At 26.4% G+C, this 20,479-nt stretch overlaps 1 protein-coding gene across 2 annotated transcripts; it reads left to right on the top strand.

The window, feature by feature from the left end:
• Window positions 1-321: 321 nt before the first annotated feature.
• Window positions 322-20,078, top strand: Adck1 (aarF domain containing kinase 1). Of its 2 annotated transcripts, none has more exons than XM_087167836.1 (10): window positions 322-416; window positions 1,451-1,599; window positions 1,682-1,765; window positions 3,550-3,753; window positions 6,187-6,345; window positions 8,257-8,415; window positions 9,740-10,006; window positions 10,446-10,643; window positions 13,265-13,394; window positions 16,883-20,078. In XM_087167836.1, exons 2-10 carry the CDS (start codon window positions 1,468-1,470, stop codon window positions 17,089-17,091), a joined length of 1,542 nt encoding a protein of 513 aa, XP_087023962.1. In that variant the 5' UTR covers window positions 322-416; window positions 1,451-1,467; the 3' UTR covers window positions 17,092-20,078. The 2 variants fall into 2 exon arrangements, with proteins under 2 accessions (XP_087023962.1, XP_087023961.1); XM_087167835.1 differs by having other exon boundaries at window positions 1,682-1,780.
• The last annotated feature ends 401 nt before the right edge of the window (window positions 20,079-20,479 follow it).

The raw sequence follows: 20,479 nt of genomic DNA, 5'->3' as shown, positions 1-20,479 counted from the left end.
AACAATTTAAAAAAACGTAAAACTTTTCTGTGCATGAACGAAATTGCCTTTCGGTACATGAGTTCGAATCCGAAGCATTATTTTTCGCATTTATTAAATAAAAATATTTATTATGTTATATTGATTTTCAAAACATGCACTACGAGCACTTTTAAAAGTCTTTGAATTCTTTAATAGTGCATTTTAATTAAATTTAACTCATTATAACAATTAAAGAGAGCACACTCCTAAAAAGACCCAACCAATTTTTAAAGTTGGGTTTTATTTTAATTTATGGTTAAGCTGAGCAAAAAGAGACAGTTTAAAACGTTTTGCATATTAGACTTATGACATTTGAAATCTGGCATCAAAACAAGAACAGTAAAAATTGCTTATTTTTTGCCGAGTTCTTTGATTAGCCCCAGGCAGTACTCCAGGTATAAATTTAAAATTATTATTTAAGAGGATTATAAGGCCTTAAATGTATTGCAATTTCACAGTAATTTTATCGATGTTTATTGCTTTTTTGATTTTTTTTAATTTGCTGTTATTTTACAAATTTATTATTAAGTGATCTGTATCGGTTTCCTTTTACTGTTTCCCTCTTAAGCACTGATTATTGATGTTAAAGTGAACTTTCCGTTTTATGACGTGGAAAAGTATTTTTAGTTCTTATACCCAAATTAAAGTACACTTTTTCATTGAAGAAATGGGGAAGGAAATATTATTTATTTAAATTGTTGCGTAACATACGTGTCAGATGTATATTAGCAGCATAATCCTTTAACTTATACTGCTAGAAAAATTGATTGAATTCGTATTGTAATTCTAAAACAGAAACTATGATAATAAATTTTAACTAAAATACTATATTATGTGTTAACATATGGATTACCATGTTCATTAAGCGTTTAGAAACATTACAGTGTATTTTCTTTTCTTAAATAACCCTCGATTTATCTAATTGTTGTAATTGATTAATTCTTAACTTAGTATAAAAGTTATAAAAAAATTTTTACCTCTTGCACTTTATAATGTAATAGATTAAGTTTTCATAGAAATTAGCATCTAACATATTTTATTCCATGACATAAAAATATTCATCAAATTTTCCTATTGGTATGATAAACTCTAACTATTAGAGTAAAAAGAAACATTAATTATAGCTATAAATTTTTAAATAAATTAACTCATTATGTTGTAACATATGGCTTGCGATGTTATTTGATTTTATCACATGTGGATTAATGATACAAAGTTTGAGTGTTCATATAAATTAAAATTCCTGTTTTATGCACCAACTGACAAAATTGGAATTATCATATTTTTCTTTATCTTAGTTTTTTATTTCAACATATGGATTGTAAAGCAATTAGAAAAAGTGATAGAATTTTAACTTATCTATGTTTTTCCTTTCTTATAAAATTTATGTTATGATACTTTGTTTTGTTTTTTATATTCATTTGTACAGTTCTTTGAATACTTTTGATGTCACTTCGCAAAGCTTTGAGGTGGGGTTTTGGTCTTGGAGTTGCTGGTTTCACAGTTGCAGCATTACACAAAAATAGATGGGAACTTTCAACATTAGGATTTATCCGTTTTGGTCGTGCGGCTGTAACGGTACTATATATAATATTATGCTGATTTTTTAAATTTCTAGCTATTTGTATTCATTAGTTTTAGTATAATAATATTATTTCAGGTTGGAAAAATAGCAGTAGATTATAAAATATCTCTAAAAGGGTTAGATGTGTCAAGTGAAGAATATCAACTGTTAAAGTCTGAAGTAATATTACTTTTGGTATTTGACATAAAATCATTATTAGATATAATGCCATTATGATACTAATAATATTATTTGTATAAAATGTTCTAAGATATAGCTCAAAATTATTGCTGGTCTATTCACCTGGGAGCACTAAACTTTTACTCAGACCACCATGAAATAATAATCTGTGGCTTCTCAGACCAGCAATTGGTGTAAAGAGGTGGTATACTGTTTTGGTTTTTTGTTTTACACTTTTGGGTTTTGGTCTGAGTTTCTGTTACAAAATAGCATAGTTTATCATAATTGTGTGCATAAGCATTCTTTGCATTGTAATTTTTCATTTAAACTTATTTTATTAGCTTTTTTTAAACAAAATATTAATCGAAACAAAACATACATGGATTTGTGAAAATTGATATGAACTAGTAATATCTTTTAGCATTGATCCTAGGATCAATTCTTTCTTTCTTTTAATTTTTACCCTTACTAGTTACTATTAACTAGAATAAGTTGCTAAGCTTCTGAAAAGCAGTATGTCTTTGCCCAGTGAAACATTTAAATCAATTTTATTTCTTAAATATTTTAATTTATTGTCAACAATTTTCATTCGATTAGAATTTATTTGAGTATAAGCTTCCACCAGGGCACAGTTTTCTTGACTAGCAAGTAGAAAATTTCTAATAAAATAATCATATGCTAGAAAAAAACACAGTTGAAAAAATTGCTGGTAACCTCCTATGGTCCATTTTCGACTCTTTCCACATGATTTTTCAAATTCTGACATTTTTAATACAGCACTCAAAGTTCAAATTAAAGTTATCAATTCTTGAAATGCTATATACACTTCAATTCCAACATAAATCCACCCAATTGTTTTATCAGCAGTTATTTATCATTTTTTCACCCATATCCTCATAGTTTTTTAAACTCCAGTATTATTAATAAGATGTTATTGAAGCAACCAAATTAAAAATTTAAGTAATCACTTTTTGAAGCAATTGATTCTTGACTATATTCCATCGTTGGTCCACCCATTTCAGTAGTTATTTCTGTTAATTTTTGTTTTACAGCTCTCGAGTTTGAGCACTCTTTTTTTACTCTCAATTTCATAGTGAATTCACCTTGTTTTTCGATAGTTAATTATCACTTTTTTTGGCTGTTTCTACATAGTATTTTTAATTTCTATGTTTTATAACTTATTGCAATGTTTAAATTTCGAATTTGAGTAATCTACTTTTGGTTCACAACTATTTTGTTGCTCATTTATGTTGTTTTCTGACTGTTTCATCTTTACAAATAACAATGGTATTAATAAATGTTATTATGAAACGCAAATTTCAAATTTGAGTAATAACTTTTTCACGAGCCATGCTGTCTTTTCATCATTTACATCATTTTCCAATTGTTTTTTTGACAGTTGTCAAAGTTATCTTTTTACTGGCCATTTCCACATTGTTTTTTATAATAATCTATGTTTTAAATACAATATAATTACTACCAACAAATTTAAAATCGACATTTAAATAATAAGTTTTTGTTTCGCCAGATTTGCAATTACTAAAACCGTTATTAAAACCGTTTATGACATAGTTTTAAAAATCTCCATAACTTTAATATATATTTACATTACAATATTTTTTCAAAATGTGAGAATTTTGCACACTTTAAAACCAATTTGTGGATAGCTCAAGTTCATCATAGTAATAATTTTTTTGCTAAAAACATTTGAATATTATAGGGCCCTAAAAAACTGCCTGCAAATTTTTAGTTATTTCTTACTATATTCTATTTTGGTTTTGCAGGTTCACTATAGATCAGCCAAACAATTGCTTGATTTATGTTGTAAGAATGGGGGTGCCTTCATCAAAGTTGGACAACATATAGGTGCTTTAAATTATTTGTTACCGCATGAGTATGTATCAACATTAAAGGTTTTACATAACAAGGCTCCCAAAGCAGCTTTAGAGGATGTCTTTTTTGTTTTAAAAGAAGATTTACAAGAAGATGTAAGTTATTGAATTTCTCCTCATCATGCTTTTAAAATATAATTCCTGAAAATTGATGTTTACAAGCATGGTTCTTAGAATGCAAACATGATTACGAAATTCTTTATATTTCTGATTTAGTTATTTTACTATATGACTTATATGTTATGGTACATAGGAATTGGGCATTAATAGATTTCTGTGTTATTGACATTGAAACAAAACACCTGAAACCTCTTCTACTTAAATTCCATATAGATAATGAAAAAGGTAAATAATTTTTTTTTTTGGTCATTAGTTGTGAATAATTGATATTTCTGAAAATATTAATCATTTACTATTGATTCTAATCTGATGAAATATAATTCTAATTCAATATTAATAGTAATCTGATATTATTAATAATAATCTGATTAGATTTTGATGAAATGTGACAAAAATATAAATACAAGTTTGCTCTTTTTGGTTTGAATTCTGAAGAAGAACATAAGTTTAAATTATGTATTATTTCAATTGTTAATTTTTTTTTTATTAAATTGACTTAATATAAAATTATATGTATAAGATTTGCACAACACGTAATTAAACAAATTTATTATGAAATTTGTTAAATTTTGATGGAGTAAATGAGAAATAATTATAAAATGTGAATTCTTAAATATAAGAAATTTGCCTTCATTTTATACCCATTTCTGTTCCCATTTCTTATGTTTCAAAAAAATATGATGTTTATTTTGTTAGTTAAAAAAAAGTATTTAAAAGGCTCGTAGTCTCTAGTTTGCTTTCTCTTATTTAAAATAATTATATTAATATAAATTTTTTATGGTCAAAGTAATTCTTCTAGTATTTTAGCGTTTTTAAATTTTTTCACACGCATTTTTCTTCAAATGTTAAAGTTGAACCAGTTTTCTGTATCTAATTTAAAAATAAATGAACATAGAAATGTGAAAATTGAAAGAAGTGTACATTAAGATGCTATTTTTTGAATGTGGCAAAAAAATTTACATAAATACAAGCCTAAAAATGATGTACTACAAAAAAGCACAATTTACAGAAAAGTTTTAAAAAAATAAATAAAATAAAAAGAACTGATAAAAACTTTATGTGAAAAATTGTAAATGTTATGAAATTGAGTTTTAGAGTTTTTCTCCTAACTACATTACATTGGTGGCGTGACTGCTAAATAAAGTGCTCAACCCTGAAATAAGAAGGGAAGCCCAGATACTGAGTTATATTTGTCCCAGCTTGTGCTATGACCTTGCAAAAAGTCTCAAAGAGTAGTCCTAAGTTTTCTCTATCAAATTTAGGTCAGAAAACTTGACAATTTTTGATGTAAATATTTTCACATTTCATAAAATGCTTGACATGAATAGTGTTTTTGACTGCACACTATTGTCCATCGAAAGGAAATTGACTGAATCACTAAAAAAGCTTTTAATAAAAGATAGCATGTAATAATAAAAATTATAGGCCAAGCATGGACTTGTTACCTGTCTTTCAATGTTCAAGAATATCAGCCATCATGGCAGCAAAAGTTTGATGATCAGGCAAGGTGTCACCTTGGATGGCTGTTTGACCTTTATTGTTTTTGAAAAAGGTACCGTAGTCTTAGTATAGACCTATGTTATTTGATCCCTGTGTTTGCATTTTTAAGGATTCAATTGGTTTTGATTTCATTTGAATTTTCTGGAATATTAGGATGACCAGATTTGGACTCGTGGATTGACCAACCAGTGTCTGAACCTGAATCCAAAAGAGAATGTTGGGGTTACCATGGCAGACAATTCTCTAGTGGGCGTCCTCTTCTTCAGTGGTTACATGTGTCTTAGCAATTTGCTCCAGTGGTGCATTTTATTTCGGCATGGGCTCATACCACTGGTAAAGAAGTGGTAGTCCTGAGTTCAATCTTGGCAGCTGACTAAGCAACCAATAGGTATTAGCAGCTAGGTTCAGGTTAAATCTGTTGTGGCTGAAAGTCATGTCATTGGTTATAGTGTTGCTCAGGTGCTGCCCATGGTATCTGACCAGGGTTAGAATTACGCGGCATTACTACCATAGCTGTCTAGAGAGAGAGCCCTGAAAATTGGGACTAAGTGCTTGGTCATGATTGGGTGGTGTGTGCTTTAACAAATGTACTCCATGCCTGTTTTTCTTTCTCACCATTTGGTTCTCCTTTCTTTTTTTTAAATCAGAAGATGAACTTTTTTTTCCTATTTTTTATTTTTCAAAGTAAATCACCCATTTAATGAAATATCTCCAGGGAAAATTTTCTCCAAAGTTTTTGTTTCTGTCTTCAATCATTTTCAAATTAGATATAATGAAAGCATTACTTTACTTATTATGTACTTATCTTCCTTTGTCAGAATCATACATTGATATAATTATATTTAAGATTGTTTTAATTATTTTACTTTATATTACAAAACATAGATTTTAAAATTTTGCTTTTATTAGGCTGATAAAATCTTTAAATCCTTTGAACCTGAACCTTTGGGGGCTGCATCACTTGCGCAAGTTCATTTAGCAACATTACAAGATGACACAAAAGTAGCTGTAAAAGTTCAGCATCGAAATGTTCATTCTCATGCAAGAGTTGACATGGCCACTATGGAAGTAGGATTTTTATTTATAAGTTGTGCTTTGTAAACCACTGTAATTAATAAGCCTTAGTTTAAATTATTGATGTTTATCGTACCTCTGGTATGTTAGTCAGACATAAGATGTTACTTTACTTTTTATTTTTAGCATTTAAGTGTTTATAAAAAAATTTATTATGCTTTCATTTCTTCATTAGAAGAATAATTAGTTGCTTAATTCATTTTGTCAACTATATTTGTTATTTTATTTTAAAGAGTTATTTAAATAAAGTTATATAGTGGTTTTGTTATTATAATTGATAATGGGGATGTAACTCAATAATCAAAACTGTTTCACATAAATCTTAATTTTTTCCCCTTTGAATTACTTGATACTCTAAGGTGATAAAAATTAAAAATTCTACAGTTCATTGTATTACTGAAACACCTGACCAATTTTATATACATTAAAAAAATTCCCAATTAAAGTTAATTCTAAGAATTAATATGATTTATTAATTATATTATGTTGGTTTAAAATATTTAAAAGCTTATTGTATCTATATAAAAGAAAGAAATAGAATATCAAAATATAACTATGTATGTATATCAAATAGCAGATTAAGATTTATATCCTATACTATTATGGCCTTTCATATGTTACAGTAGATAGTTAAAGACAATACTTTTTCATTAATTGTCAACATCCTTCCTGTTTTGCTATATTCTTAAACGGGGGTCTGTTTAAAAGAAATTTGGGTCCGTTAACGAACCCTTCTCAAAATATCTTTTCATAAAAACGGATCCTTCGCAAAATAATTTATCTTTTAATCGGACCCTTCACAAATTTTTTTTATCTTCATTATTGTTTTGTTAATCGAAGAAACCCTTTCCGGGGGGGGGGGGGGGAAGAAAGATGGTTTGAGACAAACTAACTTTCCCCAAGTTTGAATTCCAAATGTAGTATTCTGAGAAAATATTTCTACTTTTACAAACATCATGTCCGCATTCTTATTAATATTAAATCATAATATTTTTTTTTTGTAAATAAATAATTGATCAATTTTTATTTATTCATAAATTTAATTACTAGAATATTAGGTAAATAAAAATTAATTTCTGGCAATTTTTTAAATAAAATGTTATAAATGTAACAATTGTTTAAGTTTACTTAATGCGTAACACATTAAAACTGATACATTACTAAGTTGTGTTATTTAAAATATGTCAATTGAAATTATTAAAAGTGTGAGTGATTTTGTTTCCATTATTCGCCCGAAATTAATGTTCTTTGTTGAGCAGAATAAGCTAAATACCAAATATTTGTATGTTGCATCTCTAATTTAGAAGCAGCAATTGTTGAGCAGAATCTTGTATCTATTTACAATTTAAAAACTTCTTGAAAAGGTTTTTAGCAATTTTTGCAATAACAGGACCCTATTTTCACAAATTCACAAAAGCAGGACCCTGGTTGAAAGAATGTGACTTAACATTTATTTTATATTCACAAATTATGAATAGTTTTTTCACAATTTTACAAAAACAGGACCTTTCACAAAATGTCTGGACAGACCCCTGTTAAAGTAAGGATCTCAGTGAAAGAAATACATTTCCCATAAAAAGAATTATAGACTCAACTCTTCTTATGAGAGGGTAAATGAACAAATATGTTAGATATATATGTACATATGTTGAGTACATATGTTGCTTTTGTCTAGAATTTTTATGTTTGGGATTTTTTTTTGTATTATAATTTGTTTCATAAAATTTTATAGTGTTGTAAAACGGTGTCTTAAATAATGCATTTTAAGCATGAATACATCAAAATAACTACTTATGACATTGTGTTTTTTTATTCAATTAAAATCTATAAAATTACTTTTAGTTATTTAAATTGTATGTAAATACCTTAGTAAAGTATTTCAAATTTTATTTATTGATTTATTAGCTGCTGGTAAACATTGTCGACATGATCTTTCCTGAATTTACATTTATGTGGCTTGCTGAAGAAACAAAAAGAAATTTGCCCCTTGAACTAGACTTTATACATGAAGGGCAGAATGCAGAAAGAGTAGGAAAAATGTTCGCTTCTTTTTCGTGGTTAAAGGTAAATATTTACTTTTAATCTTAATAAGATGGGAACCGAATTAAAAAAATTGTTTTCCTCCTCCCACCTTTCTGATATCATCTCTGTTCCTTTGTCAGACTCTTATATCTTTTTGATCTTATAATTTTTAATTATTTTAAAATTTTGTCTCAAGAAGAGTTTAAAATTGTTAGCAAAACAATTGCACGAAATATTTTATGGAAGTTTTTTTTTTTTTTTTTACAATGCTACTACACATGTGCAAAATAATAAACACAAGTTCTCAATAACTTTTAATCTGATGATTGTAAATTCAAATACTGATAATCAATCATCTGTTTCTTGGTCTCTTCTTTCTCTTCACTTTTCTAATCTGTTTCTAGGGGTTAGCTTTGAATGCACTAATAATTTGTGCATGCAGTATTCTAAAATATGAAATCAGTCAAAAAAATTGTCTGAATAAATATACCTTTTTCTCAATGTATTTTAATTTGTGACCCTCAAATTAGAAATGGTTTGCCACAATTTGGAAAATATAGTCTAAATTGTTTTGTCAGTAAAGGAGTCGAAAGATTTATAAGTAAATAAAAGGTGAGATAGGATAAAGGATAAATATTTCTACGTTACTTTTCTGTTTTGCTTGATTAATATTTTATTCTTTTTAATCATGATTTATATGTAGCACCTATCAGTTTGTTAGACTGTCAAGTACACATTTAGTAAAAAAAAATCTTTAAAAAAGTATGTAAATTGTTTAAAACCCTTTTTTTATAATTTTAGTTGATAGATTGTGTTTTGAGATGGCAAACTTTGGTACAGATCTTTACAAAATCAACTTTTCGTTGTGCAGTAAATGAGCTTTTTTTTTTTTTAAATTCTGGGAACTTTATTTATTAAACAGTTTGAAGTTTTCAACTAATGATTGGTATAAAATAGTTTAAACTGTTGGTTTTAATTCTTATACTTTGTTGATTGTCCTGTTGATTACACATGTTGACTATAGGTTATAATATTAATAGAATTATTTTAATAAATTTATATTAAATGAACTTGTTTAAATTAATATTGCTTTTATTGATAATCACTAATAATGTAATAAATGAAAAAATATTAAAAATCAGAATTTAAAAGCTATGTAATCTCTATTCCTTGTCACAAACAAATACAAGTCAATTACTTTTATCATAAAATTTTGCTATCTATCGATTGGTTGTACTATAGGAAAAATTAATTTGTGCATTAATATTTTTTATATAAAATTAACTGTAGTTTTAATGGAAGAAAAAAAAACTGTGAGTTATGTACAATTGTTTTTAATGTTTATTATATGACTGCTCATCTTTAGGTACCTAAAATATATTGGAATTTATCAACCAAACGAGTACTAACAATGGAGTATTGTGAAGGTGGTCAAGTTGATGATGAAAAGTACATAAAAAAACATAAAATATCCCCTTCTGAAGTATCCAAAAGGCTTGGAGAACTCTACAGTCAAATGATTTTTGTTCAAGGATATGTTCATTGTGATCCTCATCCTGGGAATATTTTGGTTCAAAAAGATAAAGACTCAAAGGATATGAAAATTGTGCTCTTAGATCATGGTCTTTATGTGGTAATGTTGAGCCTAATATTCTATTTTTATTCCTTGTGTAAAAGTTAGAGTGTTTTTAATTAGTGTTTAGATTTTAAAAAAATGTCTTAAAATTATAGTTTACACATTTGCACATAGTTAACATAGCCTGAATTGCTTTTTTACTCATGTTTGGTGTTTAAATTATTCTTAACTTTGTGTGTTTTTAAGTTTTATTTATTTTAAAAAGTTTATAAAGCTGTCTTAGTTTTGGGAAAAAGGATAATGAACTTACCCATTGTCAATTAATTTAAATTATCATTTATATATATATATATATATATATATATATATATATATATATATATGTTATGTGTGTGTGAATTTTTCAACAGGATTTATTAGAATTTATTAGAATAGAAGAAAGTACTAACTGCTTTGTATTATGTGCAATTAATGTTTTGTTTCTTTTCAATTTTAGGATCTTACAGATCAATTTAGATTTCAGTACAGCAATATGTGGTTAGCCTTAATGAATGCTGATGTAAAAGGAGTTGAGTATTGGGGCAAAAAATTGGGAGTAGGGGATTTATATGGTTTATTTGCTTGCATGCTTACAGCTCGATCTTGGACAGCTGTGACTAAAGGAATTGAGAAAACTGAAAAAACTTCAGAGGAGGTTAGTACTTTGAATTTTGTTTTCATAAATTAATTAGCGTGTTTAATTTCTTTCTGTGTTTTTATTTAATGACATTTTTTGCTAAAATATTCATCATCAATATATATTTATTTTTATAATGTGTCTGTTAAATTATCTGCATAGCATTATAGTTATTATTCATTGAATTTTTGTAACCATGTTTCGATATACTAATAGTATATTTGTTGCATTAAAAATATTTTTGGATAAATACTTATTTTATAATCGCTGTTTACTGCTGTAAGGGAACATTAATAAGCATCCATAAGTCAAATTTACTTATTTCTGAACTCTTTAACAAAATATATAATTACTACTTTTTTTATTTCCCAAATTTTTTTACATAAAATAATTTAAAATGTAGAAAGGTAAAGGAGTTATGAATTAAATATATCTTGAATAGGAATTTATGCAGTTAAAATTAGATATTTAAATATAGTGTTACATCTCCTTTATCTCTGTATGCAATTGTCTAACATAGCTCTAGAAGAAAGCCTGAAATAATTTTTATTTCTTTCAATTGGCAATGGTAAGGTCTTTATTCCACCTTATAACAAATAAAAGAAATGTGCAGAAGTGTCGCAATTATCCGAGTTAATGTGGACCATGACTAACTAGGATAACCAGAAAACTTCGGTTAAAGCGAAAAGTACAAAAGTGGAAAGAAAAAGAATATGTATAAGTTTAACAGGTACAAAATTAATACGAGTCCACCACATACAATTCATATTATAGTTAAATACCCTTAAAGAGCATACTTTATGAGAATTAAAGAATTTTTACTTAAAAGAGTTCTTAATTGTTTTTTGTTTTACATTACTTAGGTGCTTTTCTGCAGCATTTGCCATTTTTTTAGGGATGAACAGGAAGACTGGTGTCTCCACTTCTTGTTGTTCTATATATTCAACAGCATTTTTGATAGCTTTTCTAATGATTTTTTTATGTTGAGATATTTTTATATATTGATTTTCATTGTCACTGTCTTCATCATCTTAGCTAGATTCATTATCAATATTGACGATATTAACGATCATTTCATCGTTTTAAAAATAAACTGGAACAAAAAAATCCTTGGAATATTTTATAGCTCGGTTAAAGCAGAAACTCAAATAATTTGGACTCGTTATACTGTACTATACTACACCCCCTTCCTTGTGGTGTAAAGAATTAAGTTCGAAAATCAGGTCATGAGGTGATGATATAATCAAGTTTTTGTCACATATTTTCTCTTCTGGCAACAGATAGAAGTACCACTATTTAGATAAATTTTTCAAACTTATGTAATTCTTTCTTCTCATGCAAACTAGGTAATAGCAAATCAAAATACAAATGTTTGAATGGGAAACTATTCAGGAAAAAATTAACTGTGACACATTGCTTATTATTTCTAAAATTCATTTTGAAACTTATATTTCTGATATTTTAGTTCAAAAAATAAGATAAGTATAAATGAACATAATACTTAGTTTTTTCTTTGAACTCAGAAATATGAGTGAAAATTTTTGGTCTTACCAATTCAAAATATGAAATTATCTGCAAATTCAACAAGCAACATTTACAAAGTCAAACATATACTAATCTTCAGTATCACATTGTTAGTTTTTATTTATTAAATTGATAATCATAAAGGACTTTGTTTATATATTGTCCTAAATTTTAAATTCTTGTATATATACCATGCAGCAATTGTAAGTGGCAAATATTAGCATTTATGATTGAGATAAGCTTTTTTGATTTAAACTCCTTTTTTTTAAGCAAAAAATAGAATTACATTCTTTTACTTGGTAAGTTCAGTTTATTTTTTATAAAGGAAAATAAAGATATTTTAACTGTTATGAGTATCACTACTTTCACTAACTCAGGATGTATGGCCAATTATCGTTGAAATTCCAGACTATTTTGATATACTTTAAGTTTATTTCTTGTTTTTCACCTATAAATTTCTTTTCTGTTCTTATTGCTTAGAATAAAAATTTCAAAGCGTTCTAAAATTAAATAAATATTTTTTAAGCTTTTGTTTATTTTAAAGCATATACTAATGTGAATATTAAACAGTTAATTGGTATTGTCTTTCTTAGGTAAACTAGTATAAAATTTTCTCTTCCCTATCATTATTGGTTTATTTTCTTATTATTTATTTTTTCTAATCTTTATTTACTACCTGATGAAATAAAACTTTTTCTTTTAAAAATACAGTTTTATTTTTCTATAAATGGTGTCTGTAACAAATATTTGTGTTCCATATCATGTTTGTATAATGTATATTTTCTCCAAGAGTTTTGCTCTTTAAACATTTATTATTCTTCATATGCAATTTTTATTATTTATTTATTTTTAAACATTAATATTTTTAAAATAATGTTATTAAATAAATAAAATTATTGTATTAGTTTCCAAATATTCAAGTTTTGAGTTTGTAGTCTTTCTAAGAAACAAAATTTCTGACTATGATTTGTGGTTTTAAGTAACATTAAGCACTCTAGTACTTTGTAAAAAAAAATTTTGACTCAAATAAATAAGTTATAAATTGAATTTATTAATATTGTAATTTAATGTAGTTTTGAAATAATCATTATATTAGCAATAATGTCTTCTTTTAGAAGCAAGAAATACGAAACAATGCAGCTAATTACTTACCTGAAATAACAACTGTTCTTAGCAGAGTTCCAAGAGAAATGTTGCTGGTTTTAAAAACTAATGATCTTCTGAGAGGAATTGAAGGTTCTCTAGGTAAATCAACAGTTTTTTATTTGATTATTTATAAAATTGTTAACCGAACCACATGATACATTTAAGGAATTAAGTGGATGGTCTCAAAAATTTCAAGGAAACAAGAGTTACAAATAGTAACCACCACTAGATATAGTTCTTTTTGACATCTGTTGTACAGTGTGCCAAAAAAAAAGAACCTGAATAACTTTTGAACTAATGATCAGTTCTCCACTTCCTAATAGTTTGGTCAGGAGAGCAGTCCAAAGTTTTGACCCCTTAATTTTACTTTTTGCATATTTCGCTATATGTTGAAAACTTTTTAAGCAAATTGAAAAACTTTTGCTCATGATTATAAGATTCATTTGTCTGAAGATTATTCTATGTAAAGAATAACCTTTATTAAATATTATTTTTTACATCATTTTAAAGAAAGTAATTTTACATGGCAAAATTCAAAATGTGAGCAAAATCGGTAGAAATGCTCTTGAGAAATTGAATTTCAAATATATGACTTTTTTGAAGTTCAATTTCTCAGGAGCTATTCAACTAATTTTTCTCAGATTTTGTATTTTGCCTTGTAAAATTACATTCTTTAAAATGATGCAAAAAATTTTATGCCTTTCAATTTGAAGTTTTTTTTTTACCTTTATTAAATAAAGTAATAAGTTATTAATAAAGGTTATTTTTTGCATGGAATTATCTTTGGACAAAAAAATTTCATAATAGTTCGCAATTTTTTTTTAATTCACTTAAAAAGTTTTTGAAATTTAGTTAAATACGTAAAAGGTAAAATTAACACGAAGAGATCAAAACTTTGGACCGCTCTCCTGACCAAACTATGGGGACCATATTTCCCATATTGTGGCTACCTCCTATAATTTGAGGGTCAGAAACCCGAATTTGTCGAAAAAAGGTATGCATATTCAGAGAAAGTGCAGTTTTGTTTCTTTTTTGTGCACTGTACATTTATACTGTTGCTGGAAGCAATCATAAAAAGCTTCTTTTATCATTATTTTAAGCACAAATGCTGGATCCAGCTGAATTTTTTTCATCTCTAAAGTTTTTTACCCATTCCAAAACATGCTTTTCACTCACTTTTTTCGCGCTGTATACTTTCTCTAACATTTTGTTTATCTTTGCTTGCCATTTTGCAGATTTTGAAGCAAAACATAATGTTCACACATTGCTCCATTTTACAATGAAGTACAGTGTGCAAGAAAAAAGAATTTGATCTAGTGATTGAATCCTGACTTACTGGGACTCAATGTTAATGGTTTGAAGGGTTCAAATATGCTAATTAATTAGTGTAAACTATATTTTACAGGATTTTATTCCAGACCCTCAAGTTATGATGGTAGTTGCTATCTGGGGAAATATGGTTCTAATAGTTTATTCTGAAAAGCGGTTTAAAGTTTGAACCCCTTATTGTTAATTTCACTTTTTTGCGTAGCTTACCAAATCTCAAATTTTAAGGATATTTCAAATTTTTAAAATTTTTTTTTAAAATCAAATATGGCTTTTAAAATTTAATTTTTGTCGAATTTTTTCAGAATTAGCTATATTGGGGAAGTTATTTGTTCAAAGTTAGTATTTTGAATTATATTATTATTGAACAAATTTTGAATTGTTAGGCATGCAAATTTATTTAACATTCTACTCTGTACAAGAAAAGAATAACCCTGAATTACTTCTGATCTAATGATTGGAGTTTCAAACACTAAGACTCAAACTTAATGGTTCATGGGGGAGACCTCAGATATGCTAATTAATTTGTGCAGACAATATCTTAAGTCACATAATCAGACAAAAAAATATATTTTCTCTGAATCAGTGTTTTCATTACAGAAAAAAAGTGGGTGAGAATTTCTCACCCTTTCTCAAAAACTGGGTGAGATTTCAAAAAGTTAGGTGAGATTTCTAAAAATGAAAAAAACACGAATAGACTTGGAAAAGAAATATTTCATTTCTAACATCTTCTAATTTTTAAAGCATTGAATATTTTTGCTGCATTATCACATGGAAAATTTTCTATATCTACTTTTTCATCAGCTATTCTCATTAGGTTGCTCAAATGCTTATCAGTCAATCTGTTAGTATATTTTGTCTTAATTCGGTTTTGGATGCAACAGATGCTGAACTATTCGGAACCACTAAGCAAATTTGTAGCATTGTGCACACACTTTCCTATCCTCTTCACCTGCCAGCATAGGCTTTTCAATTATTTCTGCTATAGAATAGCGAAGTTATTTTCATGTTCTTACTTCATGCTAGTATTTGATTCGTATCCATTGAATATCCGTACTTGTTTTGTTTTGACCGTTCCTACCGACATTTGTTTCCTTTTCATTTGTGCGTTATGGACTAGAAAATGTTGCCTTAACAAGGTATTTGTCCATCTTACATTCAAGCTCAAAAAATTTAAACGTCTTACATGAACAAACCTTACCTACGGTTAACACGTGGTTGAAGAGAAATGTGTTCTGAAAGGGTTTCGGAGGTGGGGGGCATTGTGTTCTGCTGTTCGCACTGGTTCTGAACAATACTGGTAAATAGGAAAGCTTGATAACAATGACCGATGTTGAAAATAAGGAAAGATCAAGGGATTAAGGATTGAGAAACGTATTTCATTTAAAATAGTGGAAGACGAAATTTTTTCCAAAATTCGCGAGATTCGCTCATTTTGAAATTCATTAATAGAGTGCGAGAACTTCTCGCGTTAATCATTTTTTAATGCGAGAAAAGAAAAAAATATGCGAGATTCTCGCTTTGTAGTGAAAACACTGTCTGAATAAGCATTCCTAACGTTTAAACATCCGACTTTTTTCAATTTCTCGGGAACTATTCAAATGATTTCGCTTAAATTTTTTTTTTATTTGTTAAAAAAATTTTGAATTGTAAGGTATACAAATTTTTATATCATTTTAAAGAATGCAATTTTATTTGGTAAAGTGCAAAATTTTTACCAAATTCGTTAAGTTTCTGAGAAAGCAAATTTTTAAAAATATGATTTTTTTGAAATTTGATTACTCTCACACTGACTGCATTATATTCGATATTTCTCTCACTCTTTCCTTCTCAAACTTACTGCATTAAATTTGATATTTCTCTCACTCTTTCCTTTTCACACAGACTACATTAAATTTAATATTTCTCTCACTCTTACCTTCTCACACTGAATACATAAAATTTGATATTTCTCTCACTCTTTCCTTCTCACACTGGCTGCATTAAATCTGATATAGAATGCTATTCCACTTATCTGCCATGATTTGTACTCTAGGAAGTACTAATGTAGTGTATCTCACTGCATCTGTGTGAGTGAGACATTCTAATCAATATTTTTATTCAACTATAGAGCTATTTACTAATATTTTTCAATGCACCATAAAATTATTGTATTAAATTATTTTATTTGTTTATTAAAATTTAATTACTTATTTTTCAAAACAGTAGAAATATGTTATTCTTATTGTTCTTGTAAATATATCTGTACATTTTTTTTTAAGGTGTGAAAGGTGCAGCTGGATCATTTATAGCAATGTCAAAATGCTGTATTACCACCTTGTATACAGAAAAGAGTAAATCATGTGACTCTTGGATTTGTTCTTTTAAAAATTCTTTTTCTAAAACTGTTGCACTTACTAGAATTCTCATTTATCAGTATTACTTGTGGCTGCTTAGTTTTCAATTTATGCCTAATTTTATTTTTGCTTGAAGTTTTTAATATTTAAATGTAATATTATCTATTGGGAAACAGGCCAACATAACTAATTAACTCACAACTTATTGTTATGTGAATATTTTTTTTTGTTGTCAACAGTAATTACATAGTTATCCTTTATTTTTGTTTAAGCAAGTAATAATCATACAAAGCGCAGAACTGTTTAATTTAACGATAAGTTCTATAAATTCCATCTTATATCCAACTAATAAATGTATAAAACTTATTGATGTAAGGAGGAATGAAAAATATAATATAATTTACCCTTAGCTAATAATAAATAAATAAATTTTGATTAAGAATTTTTTTAAAATTATTAATATTATTTATTATTAATATTCATTGTTGATATTATAATTATCGATATTATATTCTTTTTTCTTAATCTAAAATTTTGTTTACCATTAAAAAATTTAATGCTCTGTTATTACTAGAATTTTAAGTTGAATCTTTCTATATAATGGTAGAATTCTTTATCTAGTTTTATCTTATTCAATATGTTTCTTATTTGGGTTATTTTTAACAAATGCATTTCAATTCATTTAATAGTAAAATTTATTTAATAATTTTCTCTGTGGAATCTTTTAGTTTAGTCATGGTTAAAACTTCTTATTTAATAGTTTATCTTTTTTTATTTATTTATCTGTATATTTCAATATGGTTCTTTTATATTGCAATGACAGAAGTAAAAAATTTTTAAATCATTTTTGTATCTTATAAATTATAAGTTTTTTTTTACTTATTGTGCTAAATTTAAATATAACATAAAATTGAAATTTGTTGAACAAAATTGAGTTAGTATATTTAATTATATTTTGAAGTGCATTTATTAAATAAACATTTTACATTTTTTCACATATAAGTTAAATTTTTTTAAGTTCAGATATAATGAATTTTGGAAATAACTAATTTTTATATTGCTCTTAAATTTATGAAACAAAGCAAATGTCTATGTTCCAGGACTTTTTGATAAATTCATGCAATTACCTCCAGAATAATTATATGGTAAATATTTTTATAATATGCCTCCTTTTAAATCAATGTGCTTAATCATGCTTAGTTCAGCAATGTTCTAGATTTTATATATCTTCCAAAAATAGAAAAATTTCTTAGTTTTTTAAAAACAAAATTTTTTTCAGAAAAAAAAATTTATGAACTTTTAGTTTCAATCGCATCATTCTGGGAAACTATTTTTCCAGGTTTTAAAATTGAATATAGACTTAAGAATAAAATGCACTGGTGAGTTTCCAAAAAATTGTTATGGTGTATAACAATAAAATAGAACATAACAATAAAATAGAACATAACACTTAAAAACATACATTTATGAAAACACTGTAAAAACGCTTGGTTCATCTTGTAGAAGGCATTATTTTCTTTTCTTTAATTTGTGATATTAGTCTTTTTTTCTCCCTTTCAAGCAAAGAAAGATCGCTTATTAGATCAATATTAAAAATTTTAAAAAATTCACTTAAAACATCTTAAAATTTTTCTTACTTTGCACTAGCTCATATTTTTCATTGTCTGTAAATCGTTCAATGTAATTTTAATGTGCAAATGTTTATGCAAAATTTGAATGTACATTCTTTTCAGAAATTTCTAAACCACTTTTAAAATGTTTGAGTCAGAATTCCTTTGATTTGTTTCTAGTTTTACCCTTTTTTTTCTTAAAAAAAGTTTCATTTTCTAACATTTTTAAAATCATCTGATTTAAAAATTTTACTTGTTCAATTTAGAACAGCTCCACCAGGTCATTTTGCACAAAATTATCACCTTTTATTACTTTTAATTATTACCTTTTAATATAAATATATGTATTTTATTTTATACTCTTCAATTTTGAAGAGCTGTGGCATGTTTACCATGCTTTTTAAAATGCATGTAAACGTTTCATTTTTAATCTATGATTTAAGGCTGCAATTATTTAAATTTATTGGACATATTTCTTTGTAACTAAAATGAGAAAAACTTAAATATTGATAGTGTTATCGTAAGTTGTTTATTTATCTTGTTAAAAGTTTTGTAAACTTATAACTATTTGATATTTTTATAATGATAATGAATAATTTTTGTATTTGCATAATGGAGTTTATAAAAAAAGCAGTTATTTTCTATTGAAATAAAAAGAGCTACTGACTATTTTATTTTCTTACAGTTAGTGATTGATTAGATATTGAACAATCAATGTTTTACTATCTACATTTTTATGAAATCTAATCCGAGTGAAATATTTGCTATTTAAATTTTATTTCAATGCATATTTATGATTAAGAAAATTGTAATGAGTAGATTACTATTTTTATTGATAACTTCTTATTTGTTGAACTATTTTTGTTGAATAATTTATGAATTTATTCTACGAGTATAGCATTTTATTAATGTTTTCAATTTACTTAAACTGTGACTATGTTTAAAATTTTCTTCTCGTTTATATTTGTTTCCAACAGTTAATATATTGGTAGCTGTGTAAAGTGGTTATTTTTAAAGCTTCTGAGATTATCCAATTTATTGGATAAATAAAATCATTACATCTGATGTAAACGAATAATGAACTTATATTATTTAGTGAATTGTTTTAATTGAGAACTTTAAAATATAAATATTTCATTTATTTGAGCTTCTATGTAAATACCACAAAAAAATGGGAAAAACTGGTATTTTTCCTTTGATGTTTATTTATTATTTTATTTTTCATTTTATGAATTCTCAGGTTTAGTTATCCTTATTGTTTTTTATTAGTTTTCAGAAACCATTATAATGTTAAATTCCATTGTAAATTGTTCTTAATACATTTATACTAATCATATTTTTAGAGTTATGTGTTAAAACTATACATATTGTGAACTGTGCAAATAGGCGTTATAATATGTACTTATTTATTGAATTATTTATTGCATTTTATGCATTGTTTGTGATATTGTTTATGCCTATTGACAAATGTTGTGACAAATATTAAATGTTTATTTTCCAATTTTTCTGTATCTGCTGTCTTATTTTTGTTTTTAGTTACACTCATTAAAGCACACTCATTAAAAAGTAAAGAAACAAAAAAACAGGATTAAATTAATGTACCACACTTAAAATCCTTGAATACTTTTCCTTTCAAACTATAGGAATTTAAAACAAGGGAACTAAACTAATTTATTTAAAACAGTTTAAAGAGAGAGAGAGAGAGAGCACTCTTTATGCTGCAAATTAATAATGTAGGACACACACCACATTAAAGTAATCAATCGTGCAGTTAACAGATATAAATAGATTGTTTTGGTACTGTAACAAAAGACGAAATTAGTGTTGGAACTCATTATGGTGATAAAATATGCAATGATTGTCTGTCTCTGATAACTATGCAATTTATGTTTTATACATGTTTAGTTTATAA

This window comes from Parasteatoda tepidariorum, chromosome 7 (assembly GCF_982258835.1).
Source record: "Parasteatoda tepidariorum strain Cologne lab strain chromosome 7, Ptep-v5.0, whole genome shotgun sequence".
Taxonomy (NCBI): Eukaryota; Metazoa; Arthropoda; class Arachnida; order Araneae; family Theridiidae; genus Parasteatoda; species Parasteatoda tepidariorum.
The sequence above is the reverse complement of the archived record's forward strand: the minus strand, read 5'-3'. Positions and strand labels throughout refer to the sequence as shown.

What these genes read in the sequence shown, in the direction of transcription:
- Adck1 (XM_087167835.1), top strand. Translation starts at nt 1,468, where the DNA reads ATGTCACTTCGCAAAGCTTTGAGGTGGGGTTTTGGTCTTGGAGTTGCT. An exon ending in TTGACATGGCCACTATGGAA is followed by an intron (nt 6,346 to 8,256) that starts GTAGGATTTTTA and finishes TTGATTTATTAG; the next exon opens with CTGCTGGTAAACATTGTCGA. An exon ending in TAGATCATGGTCTTTATGTG is followed by an intron (nt 10,007 to 10,445) that starts GTAATGTTGAGC and finishes TTTCAATTTTAG; the next exon opens with GATCTTACAGATCAATTTAG.